General features: G+C 35.8%; 1 protein-coding gene across 7 annotated transcripts in view; it reads left to right on the plus strand.

Annotated features, from left to right (window-relative positions):
- The window catches only part of NBEA (neurobeachin), a 507,728-nt gene that overhangs the window by 322,653 nt on the left and 167,090 nt on the right, over positions 1-17,985 (plus strand). For all 7 annotated transcript variants that reach the window (XM_075085055.1, XM_075085072.1, XM_075085081.1 and 4 more), the window contains one exon: positions 12,276-12,419. In XM_075085055.1, the coding sequence (XP_074941156.1) occupies positions 12,276-12,419 (144 nt within the window). The remainder of the gene's footprint in view (positions 1-12,275; positions 12,420-17,985) is intronic.

The following is a 17,985-nucleotide window of genomic DNA, read 5'->3' on the forward strand; positions in this document are numbered from 1 at the left end:
TGCTTCTCCAAATAAAATTCCAAATATTTCACCCTCATAGGGTTTTAGGGAAAATATGACATGATAATTGGTTTCTCTTGTTATTTTACATGGTAATTGTCAGATACAGGTGAAAATGAAATTTGTTTAAAGAGAGTCGAGGAATAAGAGCTTACATTATGTATTACCAGAAGGATCAGCAAAGCAAAATCCTAATCGTGAGAATAGTTAAATCTAAAATACTAGATTTAACTTGGTCTTCTTTCTAGTGCCTCTTACTAGAAGTAAGAAACCCCACCTCCAAAATCATAAATATATTCTCATTAAATATATCTACTCTTATAATGATCCTCATTCTTACAAACCACTGTAATGTAACAAAAGACACCTTCAAGGTGTAAACTGTAATGGAATTTGCTTAGGTAGAGTACTGAACACTATTGTGCTGAACTGTATTTAACACTCAAGTGTCTGAGCTCCTGCTGTCAGACTGTGTAACGTAAATGAGTTGCAATTGAATCCTGACAGTCCTTTGCAGTCTCTAAATAATCTGCTCCCTGTTATATGTTATTTCTAGCATAGGAATTTTCATAGCAGCTTTATAATAAGTCTTAACTACAGATTCATTAAATAGTACATTTTTTCTAATGTTTTCCTCAAATCCTGAATGTCAGAATCTCTATCTTGACACTAATTCAAGCTTTTCACAGATCCAAATATGATATGAAATTTTTTTTCTCCTCAAAAAGTCTGTGCTGGGTTTCAAATGCCTTTCCTCTGAGATTTGCAGGTTATCTGGCATGACCTGGATTTTAGTCGCTATTATAGGTCTGAGCCAATAGATCTTACTGGAGAACTTTCTGGCTTTTTACCAGCAGTTAACATAACTATTTCTGTTTCTCACTTCTTCATCTGAAAGCGTATGACTCCGGAATGTTCTTGAAGTAATCAGATTGGCCTGCAAAACCATTCCTAAGACCTAAAAATCACAACCATTGCCAGTCTTAGAATTCTAGCTGCATTCTTCTCCCTTCCACTGTTGTATTTTAATGCGAAAAGAATACACGATATTTGTCTGTTCTGCCAAATGAAAGTTATTTACCTACCAAAACCAGTAAATTACTATGATATGAACTGTTTTCAAACCCATGTGAAGGGTGTATTTGTTCTATTAATTCAGTTCTACCACTAATTGACAAAGAAATAGAAGTTATTGACCCATGTATGTTCAGTGCAAATCATAGAAAGATTTTGGAAGAACATTCTGTTAGTGAAAGTCTAATAATAGTGCTTCGGGACAGCTTTCACAACTGGGTGAATGTAGCTCTTGGGACTCAGGCTTTACCATGTGCTTTTCTTACCTCCTATTTTCTATGCTTTAAGACTCTATATTAAGGAGTAACAGCACTTCAAATCTTCTTTGGCTATAGTTAAAAGCACAAAATATTCCATTTTTAAATTTTCTTCACTCTTATTCTTTATGTCTTCTTGACTGCAGGACTTTGTTCTCCACTTTGTATATGAGTAAATGCAAATACATGTAATTTGTTAAGGGAAAAAGGTGTTTAATAACACGAATAACTGAGTAAAGAAGCCAAAGCTAGACCAAATAGGTCTAAAAATGCAAGGTAAAGTATCCCTTCTGCCTGTACAGAGGAAGGTGTTTTCTGAACACCTGGCTAGGACAGCCTGCCAAGCACATGGCTGGGATGGGGGCCGTTATTTCAGCAGTGCTGCAACCACTGCAGCCTAGGGTTAGGAGATCACAGATTTAAATTATAGATTTAAAAAGCCTTTACTCTCCTACTCTTTCTGACAGCCAGTAGGAGGCATGACAGGCTTTCAGGCAATGGGCTCAGGTTTCTCAGAGACTGGGTTACTTGTAAAGATGGGTTAAGCCGACAGAGGCAGACTGCAGGAATCTCTTGGATACACGTGATTCCTTGTCTTTCACAAAAAAAATGGAGTCACTATATATGGGTTACAGAATTAAAGGAGTTTATTTTCAGAGACAATGTATCTTCTACTCTACCAAAGATTTTTACTCATCTTTTTACATTGCACTACTTTACATTTATCATAGAAAATACATTTCGATTATATCGCATTAAAATTATCATAGAGGTTTTAAATAAATAGTAAGAATTGTACACAAGAAACAAAGACTTATCTATATTTGCGCTGGCTCTTCCATATCCCTACAAGTACAGCAAGTTCTTCAATACCACTTATTTTTTATGTGTTACCTGTTTTACAGCATTAGCTTTGAAACACACACAAAACGTACCAGTATATTGAAACATGCTGGAAGATTTTATGAGTTTCAGCATTGTGCAAGATACAGACAGGGGTGTAGAAGCACCTAGTGAAAGCAGTGTGTTAAAAGCCAAATATATTTTATAGGAAATTTCTCAAATATACCACTGACCAGGGCAACAAAGAAGATACCTTGTTAAGAATTCTATCAGCCAGTGTATTATGCATGTTTCCAGTTATATATTTAATTTTGGTTTTCATGTCATGTATGCTACATTATGACATGACTTCTTTCTTATCCTTATTGTATGCCTAAAGAGTATATCTCCTAGTATGTTTGCGTAAAGCCTGAACATTCTCTACATTATATATGTTTTCCCAGCTGAAAGGACTATGTATAATGCTAGAAGCGAGTTTTATCGCTGTCTCTTTTTGCCATATAGCACAAGTCATTCAGTCCCATGCCTTCAAAAAAGCTGATCATGTTGTCTAAAAAACATCTCAGGTCCAGTCTGAATCGAAAGTAGTATTACCAGTGCTTGCAAACCTATCATAAATGTAGCAATTTCGCAAGTATCCCTGCAGTTGCATGGAAGGTTTGCACTCTTGCGATCTTTGCGAAGAAGAATGGAAGATGCCACAGACCACATGCAGCAGCTTAATGGAAAGTGAAATAAAATGCTGCTCTCCTTTTTTCTTTACTGCCAACTGCTGCTAAGATTTCTGTGAGTTAGCTCTCCTTAATATACACGCAGGCTTTCCACCTAGGACAGTGATTACCATTCACCTATTTCAGAGGCAAAATAATGAAAATCTCATGATGATCTCACTGAGCCGTTTTAGTAATAGACCTTCAGACTCTGCTTTATCTCAGTGATATCTTGTGTACTGCTACTCTTTCGCTTTTCATTTGCCAGACTGTATTAAACAAATATGTTTTAGAACTGCAGCTATTTTGTTTTGGTTTGTTTATTTTTTTAAAAAGAGTAAAATTCTGGCCCCAATCAAGCAAATACCAAAGCTTTGATTTTAATTGGATAAATAATTGTGTTTTAGGTTCAGGAACTAGGAGCTCATGTTTTTACAACAGCCTGGCCCAAACAGAAGTGCTGTCTGTTGCTAGTAGAGCATAGTCCCTTAGTAGAGCTAAACGTTACACAAATATCCCAGCATTAGGGCCACACTGCTGTCTCACAAATGTGTATATCCTGTGGGTGCTGCCCTTTGTCTGGTGTTGCTATAGGCATTGATCTATGCAGAAATAGAAACAGTTCCTCCCACCAGTTACTGTTGCTGCTGAAGTGAAAATGATGTATGCCAGTTCTAAAGATGTGGTGATCTATGTGAGGATGAAATGAAATTTGCACAATAAAAAAAAAAACCCCAAAACTAAAAACCAACAGCGCAGCATACTGAACCAGTTGGAATTGCATAGTAAAAGACAATGTAGTGGAGAGTAAATCTAGATGTTCTAATGACCTTATTATATTGACAAGTTTATTATTTATACATAATGGGGACAATCCTTTTAAGAAACAGTTACAGAAGATATTATGTCATGTATAGGAGATTTTGCCTGTGTAAAGACTGCATAAGATGTTCCTTCTGTGTGTCTCAAAAAGCAGAATCTAATTTGAAAAGATCACCATTCCAGAAAGCAAAAAATCATTTCAGACATGTTGGCAAATGGGTTTCTCGAAGCACCGATCATGAGCTGTTGAAGCTTTCTTCTCTAAGTAAGCAGTCTCAATGATAGAAATTAAGAGAGTTACCTAATACCGAAAATATGATAGCTACTATAAAATAATTTTAAACTTACCTCCTACACCTTCATTCTCTGCACTACAGAATGAGTTTTTTAGCTGTGCTATTATATCTCCGTACAGTGCCTGTTTCCAAAGAGCTGATCTTGTTTGGATCTGATAGCAACAGCTTAAGTGGTGAGGGACAAAGTTGCCTTCTAGCAGACATAATCGCCTATGTTTTGGCCACAGAGAGGGAGAATTCAAAAAGTAGAAGACAGACCACAATACTACAGCTATATCTTTCATTTTTAAAATATTGGGGTTTGGACCAGTATCATGGTTTGAAGGGTCTAATTTTCAAACGTTAGGTAAGGTTTTGAAATGTTGATGTAAATTACCCCAGTACAGGAGGTAAGATCCCATCTCTCACATGTCAGTGCATTGCCATTGGGCTTGGTAGCATACACCAACTGTTTGCATTTCTAAAGAGTGTTCCATTTCTTCCCAATGCTTTATCATTATTAGCCTTTTCAATTAGATTTTTTTGTGTGCAGGAAGCAAAAGTGAGGCTAGCATATGTGGGCGCAATTCCTCAGTGTGGGAGTGACGCTTTAGAAGTCCAACAACTTTGATCCTGTCTTTAGGCTCTGCAAGCAGATAGAGTCAGAACATGGCTTTTCCTGCAGAATGTGTGCTTGGGTTAGGTATTTCAAACTCAAAAGTAATCTAAAACTTTCAAGACAAAAGCCAGACCTGAATCTTGAGACATGACGTACTTTTCACTTATATGTTATCTTAAAAGCGTTTTATCAGGTTCTATTTCAAAAGCATAGAATGCCTCATTTAGCAGAATTATTTCCTTTTTTCATTATCATGTCATACATATTTAAATTCAATCACCTTTTGCTTCTTACCTTATTAATTACATTTTTCTATTGAAATAGTTTGATTATCCTCTTCAGTGGCCTGTCTTAAGAAACCTGTGCTTACATGTGAATATTTTGAATTAGGGATAAATGAAATTCCTTTTTGCTGTCAAAACCAAATTGTGAAAATGCATTGCATGGCTTTGAAAATCAGTACACTCTATTAGCAGACCTGTCAATATAAAAAGTGCATTCCATTTCCACCTCTTGCTCTAATAACCTTTTCTATGTTACTCAGAGGCAGTTCACATAATCAGAGTATATTGTCAGCTTACTGGAGTTGGGGAAGCATGAAATGAAAATCGCGTTAATATTGATCCAATTCTCTTACTTGCAAGTGTCCTTGATGTCCTTTCCACTGAGCAATAACTGTTGGTGTGATGTAGTTATTTTCCTCTCAGCTATTACTGTACTTCTGTAAGATGGCTGGAAACACAGTTAGGAAAATTTTATTGCTCTTAATTATTTTCATTGTGTATCATCTTTGCCTATTGAAGTGATCCAAGCAAATCAGAAAATTCAGTATCTTTCTGCAATTTATCAAACTACCATATACACCAAGAGGCTACATTTCAAACTGACAGGGATTTGTAAAGGTCATCAGTCATGAAATATGAATCCATTCTTGTGTGTACAAGTTACAGTGGCAAACTACATCTTAATCCAAATATAAACATTTGACTGTTTTAAGTTCCTGTTAGAAAGACTTCTGGTTCCAGTCAGAATAAAGACTGCCCTTCAGGATCCTGAAAATGCCTTGCAATATTTGCTGGACTGGGTATATCTGGCTGTTTATGATTTGGTGCTGAATCAGTGCAGAATCCTTTCTCACATGCTCAGAACACCTGGAATCTCAAATAAATATAATATTGACAACTTCTAAAAATTTATTTCATAACCACTCTAAACCTCAGTTTTCCTATGTATAAACAACAAAAATAACAAGAGCGTCCAACGTGGTAACATCGTTTTTAATTTGTGTAGGACCTTTTATATTAATATACAACACTTTAACTACAAGTATTTATTGTTTAAAAAGTCCTCAACCTCATCTGAGAAACCTGTTCATTTTGGCCTTGCCCATATTCTTAGTCTCCTTTTTGGTATAGTTTGCCTCAGTCTCATTTTTACAATGCAAAACATCTGAGAATTTTTAAGATGAAAATGTATACAACAGTAAAGTATTTATTTACAAATTACTCAGATAAAGAAGATCATTTGGTCAGATATTAGGTATAAAAATTGGAGAAATATGTCTGGCATGTCTGTGGTTAAATTTTCAGGTGTTTATCTATTATAGAAAACAAAAACGTGATTTGGTTTTACTTTTGGTGGAAGTAATTTCCAATACAAATTAATGCAATTTTTACTTTCTATGCAATTTTCATAGTTTTTCTCCCTCATTTCTTCAAAGATCCTTAATAATGAAAATATGATTTAAATTCCTCTGGCTTTTATTAAATCTATTAAAACCAGCCTTCCTTTAATAACAGTCACTTCTCTGATTCTCTGGGGAAACTAAATTATATGCCAGTCAAAGCTGCCAGTTCCAGAAACACATTGCAATTTAAATAACAACTCTAGCAGACACAGGTGGGGACAGTTCATCATGATATGCCAGCACCGGTCTGCTACTCAAAGCCGGTCTCATGAGCAGACCCAGGGATACCCCATGCACATTTCCCATGGAGTGAACGCAGTCTTAGAAGGGCTGGCTGTGTAGCCTCGTGGAAAGATATTAGGCTGGGGTGGAGTGGTCACCATGTCGCTGATTTAATCTTACTGGGTTTTGTAGAGGTCAGTTTACAGATTCCCAAGCAGCTGCTGTCCATAATGGTGACTGCTGTGAGGGTCCCAGTGCCTAATCAAGTTAGTAGAGATTAGCAATGAAAGCAGGGGTTTAAACTGTTAGAATATATAAAGCAGGAAGATTATGTAATGAAACTTTTCAATAAGTATTTTCAGCTATTAATAATGTTGAATGAAGAAAAAAAGGTAGATGATAGTGTTGCATTTTAATTCTGTCCCCACATAAGCTTGATTCTTCCTGTAAAAGTTACAGTTTGTACGATAAACAAAAAAAATCTCTTCCAAGAAAAAGCTTAGCTCTTTCAAACTCTGTTCATAAATTATATTTTCCTTGTGATATAATTTCAGGGTTCACATCATGACTGATCAGGTAGCCTCTTGTGAGGAGCTAATTCTGAACTCCTTTATTTAAGAAAATATTAGAAACTACCTCAGGTGATTAAAATATGGCAACAAAAGCAGCATTCTACAGAGCAGTACGTACCAGTGATCTGTAAGGAGAAAAAGCAACTTTACCCTTAAAAGTTTCTGAGGAGAGCTAACAAGCTTCACAAAAACTCTACTTTGCCTGCTATAAAAGAGAGTTTTTAATTAAATGCAGCATTTTACTGTAAAGAGAACAGACTTTACTTATGTCAAAATGCTCCTTTAGAAGCCACATAAAACTGTAAAAGACAATATATGAAAAAGCTTTCTTACAGAAAAGAAGAACACCATCCCATGAAGCAGATTTCCAGATGTTTGGAAACATTAGAATTTCCTGTCAGTATATTTAGGTAACATTAAAATGAGGTTAACTTTCCATTCTGCCATCTCTCTTCAAAGATCAAAGAGCGCTCACTGCATAAATTGCCTTATCGGTAATTCGTTGAAGTAAACTATGGAAACAACTTTATAAGAAGCAGTAGTCTCCTTTTGTTGGTTACAGTATGACCAAGCAAACTTTTCTTAAAAGTAGAGATATTTTTATCTCATTTTATACTAAATACAAAGTGAAAAATTTCAAATGCTAAATTTGAATTTCTAATAAATGGATAGAAGTAGAGAGAACAGAAAACTCCCTGTGTTCAAGTAAATCATATTAATTAGTGTAATGTCTAATAAAATAAGCATACATAAACCTAAATGTAATCAACAATATGTTGTATTTGAATCACTAATTTTAAAATTTTATTTAGGGGTGGTTTTGTGGGTTTGGACACCTACAGGATCTTTGACATTTGGATTGTATCCCTAGAACCTGTTGTGACCTACAGAACCCAACAAAGAATTTATTGATTTAACTGAAAATGAGAGGCAAAAATTCAGATGTTAAAATAACTCCCTCAAAAAATATATATTTCAATATTGCCTGTATTGCTTACTTCTAGAGGCTGTAGCTGCAAAATAACATGAGATTCTCCTGTTCTTGGGAAATTATTAGGATTGGGGGGGAATGGCATTATTATTTTGCTTAATAATTTCTGTTTACGGAAAAGTAATGCTACTGGAAGAGGGATTAGTAAATTTTTGGCAATACTGTACAAGTTTACTGTGCAGCTCATATAACCTTTCAGACATATAAAATACACACCTTTTAATGGAAGTTGGGGTTTTGTAGAGGAGTGCTGGTTGGTTTCTTTAATTTCTGTTAAAAATGAGCTCTTTTCAGTTATCCTGAAGCTACTGTAGAAAGCCAGTTCCTAATATGCACATTTTAAAAAATTATCAAGTTAACAGGTGTAACAAAAGATGGATCTTTTTTTTAATCGCTTATCTAGTCTTATGCATACATTTTCTCGAAATATCTTTAAGACAAAGCCTCCAAGTTTCAATAAATTAAGGCACCAACTTCAGCTGGACTTCAATGTGAGATGAGTGACTCACATTATTTCCTTTAATTTCTTCACAAAATGTAGTTTCAAGAAATACTTTGCTGCTTATTTCAGGGGTTCTTTCTAAATCCAAGTCTAGAAAAATATCCCTTAAGGAGGACCTTGATAAGGACAAAAACTGATAGCATCTGCCAGTTCCAGTTCTGTGCACCCCAATGTCAAAATGTTGCTTTCTTGAAATTATATCTAGCTTAATTTTTTTTTTCCTATTTTAATGGATTTGAAACTTTTTCTAATTAGACTTAGGAACTGACATGAATACAGTTCCGTACAGTGTGTTTAAAATACAAACTCCTTGTGTCCTAAAGAGTTTTAGATGATATATCTGGAAATGAATTTCATTTCATAGTAATTTTGCTGAGGCTTTGAAAAAATAATTTGAGTTTTGATTTTTTTCAAACATGCTGAAATATCAAGTATTCATTTATTCATGTCTCCTTTTTATATCATTGTTAACAATACTAGACATAGTTTTATGTCATATAATTTTTTATTCAGTTTGTTGTCTGGTTTTAAAGAGACAAGTTGTTTTTCTTTCTACTCTTATTTGGAGAGGTTCTGTTATTTTAAAACCTTTTTGAAGTTGTCTTGAAATGTAAAAATAGAACATCTGTGACAGATCTGTTTTGAACATATTTCACATTTCAGGATCCAAGGAGATCTGGTGGTCTGTGGTATTCGCTTGTTAATTTCTTGATGAATGGGTAGAAAGGCCACGAAGTGCACTCAGTACAGCACGTCTTCCAAAGATAGATGATCTCAAATAAATTCTATTCCCAATCAGTTTTTGATTTGTTAGGTGTTAAACCATTTCTTTGTAAGGACAGTGTTTACAAGCCTTGTAATGAGACAGCCCTGTGAGACCTTACTCTTCTTGCTGTAATTTTGATAAATGGAACTCTAATTCATAAAGGATATAGTGATTGAAGGGCAACTCTGGGTCTCGTACACTTTCATTTAGATAAATGTACACCTCAGTACAGCAAAACTAGGGTGCACTCAACAAAGTGATAAATTTAAACAACAGTCGAACTAGAGCTTTTTTCCATCAAGACAAAGAAGCACCATTTACTATATTTCTTTTAGATAGGTATATGTTTAATATTATAAACCAGAATGGATTTTAGAAACATTTGTCTTGTTGCTAAGCTCCAAATTTGCCAAACTAATTTACTTCCTTCTACTCTACCATGTTTCTGACATCAGTGTACGGCAATATTTCTGTAATCTGGTAACTGGAATCCTCATCACAAGGGATTTAAAATAAACTAAATTTCAGGTTCTTCTGACGCATTTAAAGTGTTAGTAATAATCTGGGGCTTGGAATTTTTTTTCCTTGTAATTTTAAAAATACATCTTCATGCATAAATAATTTTAAAGAACTGTCACTAATCTAATCAGTTACTACAGAAATGGTTGACTTTGCAATTAGTCCAGATTAGTACTTTTGAAGTTATTAATTTGAAGACATCTTATCAAGCTCAGAAACTTTCATAACACTCACCAGAACTACCAAAATGGAAGACAACAGTATTTTCATGCTTCCTTCCTCCACCATGTTAGTTTGTCTCAGGCCTGGCCTCCTTTAGCGTTAAATGCTTCACAGCAGGAGCTATCTCATGTCAAATGAGGCTAAACTACCTTGTAGTAAACACAAGTGTAACAAGGTCCTGATGTAGTGATTAAATACTCAGGACAATTCTGACGTAATAAAAATGAAGGTCTGTTACAGCACGTTACTCCTTTGTGTCTTTCCAAACTCCTACAATTCTTGCTCCTTTTTGTGTATTAGGAAGAAAAAAACCCAAAACAAACAAACAAAAAAGCCCATTAAAGCAAACAAAAAAACAAAAGCTTGGACATAATACTGAAAACTTTTCCAACCATTAGTTACCTGACTCAATTTTAAGTTGGGTGAATAATCACAGTTAGTTGTACTAAGTAGTAACCTATGCAAGTGAGGTGGTGATCACAGCCTAATGACAGAACACAGCAAAATACAGCATATTAGTATGTATCAGCATCGGTATTGTCTTAATCACTATCAGTATCAGTGTGGTCCTAATGGACAGAGCAATAATTAGATTAGAAGTGCTGTCCTTAATTTGGGACTTTCTTTACCTGCTCTGTAGTTTCAGAAATAGCAATTGGGATAACAGCAATAGTATACAAAAGGTTAATATTAGGCAATGTAAAACGTGAGGTTGTCTCAGCCTGTGGTGGAGTCCGATATCAAGTGGCATGCTAACAGTCATCTTCAAACAGGGTAAACACACTAACATAAAACCATGCCTCCAGCATTTTTATTTATGTGGTGTGACTCTCCTGTGCACAAACTAATTAAAAGACTCATATAAGAGTAGGAGATAAAATATAACACCTTCCCCACTGTTTGTAATAAGAAAACTGCCTGACACATCAGTTCCGTTCCATGCACCTATCTTCACTAATCTGCTTAGTGCATTCCTCTTAGTTGTCCTGTATTAATATGAGGCCGTGAGTCTTATACTGGGCTTTACCTCATGATTTTATGTCTGCCATAATAGTGTTCATCATGTGAAGTTCAGGCATTGTGGAAGACAAACAAAAGCCACACGCTCCTGGTTCTGTTCAGGTTTTACTTATTGTTCTGCGCCTTAGTAGTAGGCAAACCTCCAAATTATCATACAAAAATGAAGGATTAGTTGGGTTTTATTTCTTGGTTGGCGGAACTGGAGATGCCTGTATCTTTTATGGTCCAAGGTGAAGGTGCAAAGTTTTCTGTTTAGGAAAAAAACAGAAAGCTTTCTCTCCTAAGGCTACTATAAGTCTGTAGTACTGCAAACAAAACTAATGGCCTCTCCCCATCTAAGAAAGAAACATCGTGCAGATGTCGCAACAGTACATGAAAGCTATTTATGATGTGAAAGTTACTATCGTTTGACCACTCTATGATTAATTTCTTATATCACGTGAATAAACTCTGGCAAGTGCTAGTAGGACCTTCCCAAAATGTAAGATGGTATATGTCCTGCTGTAAGGAACTGCCAGTCTGAATAGAAAAAGCCAGTTGTAGGCAAGAAAAAAGGATAAGACGTTCCTGTGAAGTCCTTTGAGGTAATTGGCACATGTCCATACACCAACATTTTTATTGTGCTCCTTAAAAACGCACACAGACACACACCAAAGCTTCCTCACCATGCTTGTCCTTTTTTAGTCTTTTCTGAATCATGCATAGCCTACCTTGTTGTTGCTTTATAAGGAGATAACCCATCTCCTACTTAACCATCCTGTCCCTCGTATCTCTAAGGTGAAAATCATGACAGATTTTCAATTCCCAAAGCAATTCCTTTATTTAGACTAGGTGGTTTGAGCTCTGAGAGGTCAGTCAGAGTCAGGACACCAGGAACCCAAGAGAAACTCCTGTTGGACTTCTTGTAGGTGAAAAACTAATGGAACAATACTGAACATAAAGCAAATAGAAATTATTAAAAGCAGGAGAGTTTTTGTGGAACAGTTTGTATTTTATTTGAAATACATTCTGAAAGACAGAATAAGACTGCATAAACCTTGATAAAGTTTTTGAAAATGTTCCTTCCCTTTTTTGATAAACATGATTTATACTGTATTTTTTACTACTTGACTGTGGTTGTTTTCTATTTAAAATATTATTCAGCTAAATTCACAACATTTGTAACTTTTTTTAGGCACCGAAGAGGATGTAGTGAAGTCAAAGAAAGCTTTCCGAAGTCAAGCTGTGGTAAATCAGAATGCAGAAACAGAGCTTATGCTGGAAGGAGATGATGATGCTGTTAGCCTGCTCCAGGAGAAGGAGATTGACAACCTTGCAGGTAATTATATTTTTGATTACAACTAAGATAGGAGCCTTTTCTTTTAAACTTGTTAGTTCTTAACCTTTGTGGTTAGTGTGTTACTATTGACAGCTAAGGATACCGTTACGCTATGAACAGATTCTTTGTGTTCTAGATTCAATATGATGTCCTACTTCCATGAACTAGGGGAACTGATAACAAAGCATGTGGCCATTGCACAGTCTTTCAGCAGAGGTGTGAGAAATAGCAGTACCTCAAGTGTTTTATTAATGCCTGTGACTTGTTGTTGAAAATTCTGTAGAACCACTGTGGGAACGTCTCTTTTTTATGGTTAAAATGGAAATGCAGACTAATGCCGTAACTCAGGGCTTTGTGAGTCAGTGTGTGGTTGTGCGTGTTCATGACCTGATCCCAGGTGCCGCACAGCTTGTGGAGAGAGACCTGTGCTCCTGCTGGGACCCACTACTCTCACTGATGGAGTTAAGGGGGACCTGCAGTATCTCAGCCTATCAGTCACAGCAAGGGAAAAACTTGCCTGTTGTAAAAAGGGTCTAAGAAGGAATGAAACTGTAACCAAGCTGTGAGCTTCCTTAGTTAGCAGATGAGCTGGGAAAGAATCCTCTGTAAAAATGTACATGAGACATCCCTTCTGGTCCCTTCTCCCTTTGTGAAGGTATGCAGTGAGGTCTTGGTTTTATCCATCTTCTAGCAGGTTCTGTTACAGTTCTGTCTGCAATACTACCTTTCCTGGGGACGTAGTCTGGAAAGAAAGGCATGTTGAAAGTTGAAATGCCCTCTCCTCTCAGATGAGATAAAAATGTGAGAACTGTGAAGTGCGGTATGAAATTTTTATATTTTTAAAATACCTTTATTAAATTACCCCACTACGGAGAAGTTTTGTGATGTCTCAGGGTTTTTTTCTGCATAACTGAGTTTCTAGAAAAGCTACCTTTACTCCTGCACTTTCTTCTGATGACAAAGTGGAAATCTGTAGCAAAAATAAGATCATGAATGGATGGTAAAAACAAAATAAACCAACCAGACAAACAAAGGCAAAAAATGCCTACATGAAAGTTAGTCTCATACTTTGAAACTAGAGCACAGCTGAGGGAGGAAGCAAATGCTTTTATTTGGGAGCAACCTTCAGTATATGATTATCACACTTAATATGTCAATCTGCTTGTTTTCTCAATCTGCATCTAACCATTGCTGAGACAGTGTTGTCTTAAGTCAATAAAAGAGTGCGTCAAGCAGGACCATTAGTGGGATAGTTTGATCAATGTTCCTTTCTCCCTTAGCAGGACAACTCAGCACTGCTTTGGCTAAGCTCTTATACCTAAGAACAGTGCTTCCAACTATATATGCATACAGTTGCTATAGATTAGAGACTGCAATATGCAATTACATTGAAATATTGATTAGAACTGCAAAATGGACATGAATAATACTTGCCCAGTCTGGCAAATCTCACAGTCAGCTACGAAGTTCTTATATACGCCCCAACACTGCCGTTTCATTCAAACACACCGATGCACTACAATCCCTATAGCTACATCCCTCTGCCAAAAACCTGGTATTTCAATGCATCCTGAAGTATTTATGTGCAAAGTATCCTTTTACTAGAGATCACTACATATATGACATCCCCTGCTCCTTCAGGATATGGCACAGTATTTCTAGTCCTTTCCTTTTACAGTTTGTAGAAATTGGGAAATGGTGTTGGCATTAGAAAAACAGAAATTACAGAAATTGAATCAAATGAACTTTTGAAATATTGACAGGACATCTGTTCTAACAGTGTCAGAAATTAGCCTTTGTGTTCCCTATCAACACTAACAGGACAAGCAAGGCACCTCCAAGTGTGGCGAGGTGATGTGGTAGTGGTGCTATATGTGTACCAAAAACTGTGAGCTTCTCAAAAAGAACCCACATTCCACTACCTCATTTTTACTCTCAGATTAACTGCAGCCTTTGCTACTCGACTCACTCATTTTTGGAGCTGAAATTGTTTGGAGAGTTAATGGTCACGCACGGTATCATATGTGTCTTCTGTAAGTTTTACCAATCATCAGTAGAAAAAAAATCCGAGTCCCTCCATTCCCTCTGTTTTGTCTCATGACCTTGCATGATTTTCATATAATGATGCCACTGCTTTTCACGGTTTTCAGTTTATACAGTGTGACTCTGAAACGAGTCCAGTAACTGAAATGAAGAAAAGCAGTAGGCCAGGAAGGTGGGGTTTATGCCCAAGAAGGTTAGAACAACCTCTGACTGAAGAGCGGGTCCTAATAAAGCCACACTGTCCATTCTTGTCTAATTTTAAAGAGTTATGTAGATGCAGCATATGTGATCTGTAAATCTCTGAGATGCATCAAGTTATGGTATATCACAGCATCATTTATATCTAGTTACTGTTCAGAGTGGAATGATACATAGGATTTTCTATATTCAGATATGCCTCCAATTTAACTTTAAAGCTTAAATCAATTTAAACCTGGTTTACAACGATTTGGATTGTCTCAGTAAGGGATAGGAATTAAACAAAATCATTATAAACTGGGTTTAAATTGATTTAAGATTGTCCACATTTAACTAAAACAATTGGGCATTGTTTATTCCATGAAACTAAGGCACCTTTTAAAAAGACAAGACCTTAGGTTTTAGAAAACTTTTAACTAAGAAAATATAAATATTACAATATTTTGATTTGCAAAGTTAAAACGATAAAAAAGGGAAGTTTGAAACAGATTGAGACGGTTCATACAAAGTTATCTGAACATACCTTTTGTTCCAGAGACTCTTTATAGTTTTTCATCAACCATGTGGCACAAATCAATGTAAAGTTCACTTTGATAAATTACATATGGGATGGAGAATTTTTAAATATTTATAGTCTGAATATTTTATTATATAATCTCAGTATTCCATATGTTGCAATGGCAGTTGGTCAGATTTCATTATATTAAGTAGCATTTTAATAAAATATAAAAATCAGATTCCATGTTATTATGGTCTTAGAATTATGACTTCTAAGTTTGCATCAAGATTTTTAACTAAAGTAGTATTTTAACTGTCTTACAGTATGAGTTATCAAAATATGTTGTTCTTGTTTTAGCATTTACGTATTAAAATATTTTACATTTTTCTGTTTCAGTTTTAGCTCCTTTTCTTCCCAGACTGTTCACTTCAAGAGGCAAGTCACATCTCCGTTAGAACTAATGATTAAGATAGCCCAGTCAATTTTAACAGTTTTCTAATATATTGTGAATCTGTGGTAATACAATCAAATCCACTGTAGTGAGTTAATATTACTAACTCTTCTCTTTTCCTTTTTGTTTTTCTAATGCTGATGTAGGGCTCTTAAATACTTACCTTTTCTCTTAAAAGCCTGAGAATGCAAATTTGCTAACAGTTTGTCTTCTGCTTAGTAGGTGATCTTTTTAAAATGAAAACTATGTGGAAGTGTTCTAATATCATAAGCTGGCATTCTCAAAGGGAAATATGTTTTAATAGATAATTAATATCCTTTCCCTGAACTGTTTTTTTAAAGCACTCATCTTGCACTAAAATAGGTCACAAAAAAAAAAAAAAAAACCAACAAAAAACAGAAAAACAACCAACAAACCAGAATAAATGTTAAACTGCTCAGGTTTTATGAATTTTACGTTTTAGAAAAAAGTTCTGTTCTCTTTGTTATGAAGGTGCCGTTGACTTGCTGAGAATTGTTTGCACGCATCTGAGAGCAGAATTTAGCCTTAAAAACATTTTTGAAAGATACACGTTCTGTAACTGGAGCACGTTGCATCTATTTTGTCATATGGCTGGTGGCAACAGCAAATAGGCCCCAGCCAAGCAAAGTATCCCTGACAAAGTCTTTTGCTAGTCTCAAAAGAGTAATTTCTAGAAAGAAAAAAGGAAATAAAGATAGGAGGATATGAGGCTTTGGGTTATTTTAGGAAGACAAAAGGCTTTGGCAGGCATCTGTCTGGTTACTTGCATGGGCTCAATCAGCTCAGAATCTGACTTCCTCTTAGTCTTACAACGGTCTTGCAAGAATAAATACATATTATTCGCTCCATTATACAAGGAGATGGAGCAACTCATCCACATAAACCCAAGAAGTGCCATCCACTGCCTTTAATGCATCTTAGTCTTAACAAGTCTTAATCTTCACTACTGAATCTTCTCTTCTTCTTGGACATCTGTCTCTAGGTGGAAGGAAACCCCCCACAGTGCAAACATGCCAGGAAGGTTTCTGTGAAACACAGCATCCCAGCAACCCTGACTTTTAGCAACCCTGAACTTCAGTGTAGAAATATTTCTAGAAAGCAGCATTACTACTGCTAAACAAGAGCTGATCTTCCATCCAAGCCAGCATGGGTAGCTAGTCCACATTGGCTTGAGGACTAAATGTGATAAGCCCTCTGTCCAGACTTCTTGGTAGTGTGCTGCATGTATTGACTTACTGCCCTGTGCTAAGGAACACACTGGGTCATGAGGATTTGACAGCTTGTATTATTATTAATGAGATATAAGACCTTTCACTTCCAGGTCATCTGTTTGAAGTCCAGACAAGACTGGAGGTAACCAAACATTATCAACATCTGTTTTGTGGCCTATGCAAAATAGGCCTTTTGTCTCATTTCAGACATACTAAGAGAAATCATGATTTTGAGCAACTTCCAATTGAAAAATAATTTGATGCTGTCGTTAGAGGAAATTGGAGTAATGCCAAAAGTTTAACTACATAGAGTTACAGTTAAAATTGTATAGCAGTACCTTAAAAAAAAGTAAATAATTTAGCCCACAGGAAAATTGCCTGTTCCATGTTCTAACAAAGGACTCATTTACATTTCTGAAATTATTTTGAAGCCTTGCGTAGGGTCAAATGCAGTAATAAAAACGCTAACACACTGAGGAACTGCCTCTAAAGCTACTAAAAGCTCACACAAAGTAAGTATTCAGGATGGAAAACTTACATACAATTGACTCATCTTTATATATATAATATGCATTCAACATTTATACATATATATATATGTATATTTAGTTACAGTAACATTTCTCATGGCCAAAATCTGAGACTGAGTTTACTTTACAAGAGTTGACCACTGTAAATAATCTCTGGTAAACAAAGCTGTGTGCAACTCTTTCTTAGCTCTTCTTAAGGAGAAATGGAGAGGCACATTTTCTTATTTTTTCTTCTCTTGCCATCCCGAAATGATTTTAAGGTATGTAGGATCATTTCCACTGGTTTTGTTAATGGAGTTAGACAAACATTAGATTTTTCTTAAATAAAGAAAAGAACAATAACTGGGGCCTCTACTGAGAAGGCAGATTTTCAAATTATTAGATTTGCAGGGGGAAAAAAAAAACATCATTTGTTTGGGGCCAGCTAGAGGAAGTTCTATTGCATTATCTGCTGTCAGAGTAATGGGTTGAAATAAAGGACCAAATAGCACGTTATCTTGTCTCCAGCACTGACCACAGCCTACCCAGGTGTTTTTGGAGGAGAGGAACCATCTTCATCCCTCTCAACTCCTGGAGGGCAAAGCATGACAGTGGTTCCAAGAGTGGTCTCATC

The sequence above is a fragment of the Phalacrocorax aristotelis genome, chromosome 1, assembly GCF_949628215.1.
Source record: "Phalacrocorax aristotelis chromosome 1, bGulAri2.1, whole genome shotgun sequence".
In the NCBI taxonomy this organism is placed as follows: Eukaryota; Metazoa; Chordata; class Aves; order Suliformes; family Phalacrocoracidae; genus Phalacrocorax; species Phalacrocorax aristotelis.